The sequence below is a fragment of the Mesitornis unicolor genome, unplaced genomic scaffold, assembly GCF_000695765.1.
Source record: "Mesitornis unicolor isolate BGI_N332 unplaced genomic scaffold, ASM69576v1 scaffold43921, whole genome shotgun sequence".
In the NCBI taxonomy this organism is placed as follows: domain Eukaryota; kingdom Metazoa; phylum Chordata; class Aves; order Mesitornithiformes; family Mesitornithidae; genus Mesitornis; species Mesitornis unicolor.
The window spans coordinates 1,096-2,529 of record NW_010166570.1 but is presented as its reverse complement, the minus strand read 5'-3'; the positions used below and the strand labels follow the sequence as shown (position 1 = coordinate 2,529).

General features: G+C 52.4%; 1 protein-coding gene across 1 annotated transcript in view; it reads right to left on the bottom strand.

The window, feature by feature from the left end:
• Positions 1–649: 649 nt before the first annotated feature.
• Positions 650–1,434, bottom strand: part of CBY1 (chibby homolog 1 (Drosophila)) — a 1,842-nt gene continuing 1,057 nt past the window's right edge. Inside the window, exon 4 of the mRNA XM_010195002.1 lies at positions 650–730. Coding sequence (XP_010193304.1) covers positions 650–730 — 81 coding nt within the window. The remainder of the gene's footprint in view (positions 731–1,434) is intronic.

Below are 1,434 nucleotides of genomic sequence, written 5' to 3'. Positions count from 1 at the left end.
CGGGGGCGACAGCGGCCCCTGGCGGCCGGGAGGAGCTGTCCCCTTCCCCCCGCGGGGAGCCTCCGTGCCTCCAGCTAGTCCTGGTTTAGCCCCCTCAGCTCCTAGCACAATCTTTTGCACAATAAACACCCGTAGAAGCCGGTTTTAAATGTAATTTTTTAATGTAAAGTATGCAAAATCCTGGAGAACAAGCAACTCCAGCGCCTTGCTCCCCAAAGGCACGCGGTGAACTTGTACAAGCCCCCACAGGCTGCCCTGAGGGGACAGATTTAGGGGGTGGTGGGGGGGGTCTCCCTCCATTTGTGGGAACAGCAGGCAGGGAGGAGCCCACCCGGAGGTGGATCTTCTCCACCACTTTAGGAGAGAGGGTACCCACCACCCAGCTGTGGTGAGGAAATACAGCGAGGTCAAGTGCTCGGAGAGAAACCATGAGTGTCCATTAAGTGTCAAGGTGTGACTTGTCAGGGTGATGAACCAGCCACTACATGGTACCTACAGCACCACACAGCACCGGAGGCATCTTGTTACTCATAGCCACGTGGAACAAAGTACCTACGCACAGTACCAACACGGCCACTGTCCTGGCCAGTCCCTGCGTCCTGCGTGCAGGGACAGCCAAGACGCAGAGCCAGCCTTCTCCTCTTCTTCTTCACTTTCTCCTCTGGCTGTGGTTCTTCAGTTCCTCCAGCTCCTTCTCCATCAGGTGGGACTCAGCTGTAGTCTCAGAGAGCTGCAACGCACAGGGAACAACAACAGAGTGAGCTACTCCTCCAAACTCGACCTCCAGGCCTATGCCATATCCCTCAGATGCAAAATCCCCTCGGAGAGATCAGAGCTCGCTCTCCCTCTGGAGAAGCAACTTGTGTCCTGACAGCACACCCAATGAGACATTTGTGCCTTGAAAGCTTTTCCGATTTTACAGTTAAACCTTTCTAGAGCTGGACGGCCACGGGCCTGCGTGAGGGAACCTGTTCCTCTTTGAGCAAGAGGGAAGCTGAGATTCCTGGAAATTCACCAAGAGTGCCTGGAAAACACAGAGAGCAGCTGGGGCTGCCTTGAAGTGCTCCAGCCACGAAAGCTGCTTGTCAGTTTTGAAACATGGGAAGGGGGTAAGGAAGGAAAATGATGAAGGAATAAAGTGCTTGTTCAGGCTGGCATAAAGGCTAAATCACATATCAGACTGAGAATACACACGTATTCTGTTTCACTGAAAATGTCTCCAGATGTTAAGCATGACAGCTGTGATCTCTGTGCACAGTTGAATTTCATTTTGTGTAGGGCTTGGGAATTCTTTCACCCATAGGCTTACACATGGAATAACTGCCGCATCACTTGCCACAGCAGAAGGAAGCTTTAGTCTTCCATTACCAGAGTGACTCTAACTTGGTTTCACAGTTAAGGCAGAGGCCAGAGCGGCATGAAAAATGCCGTACT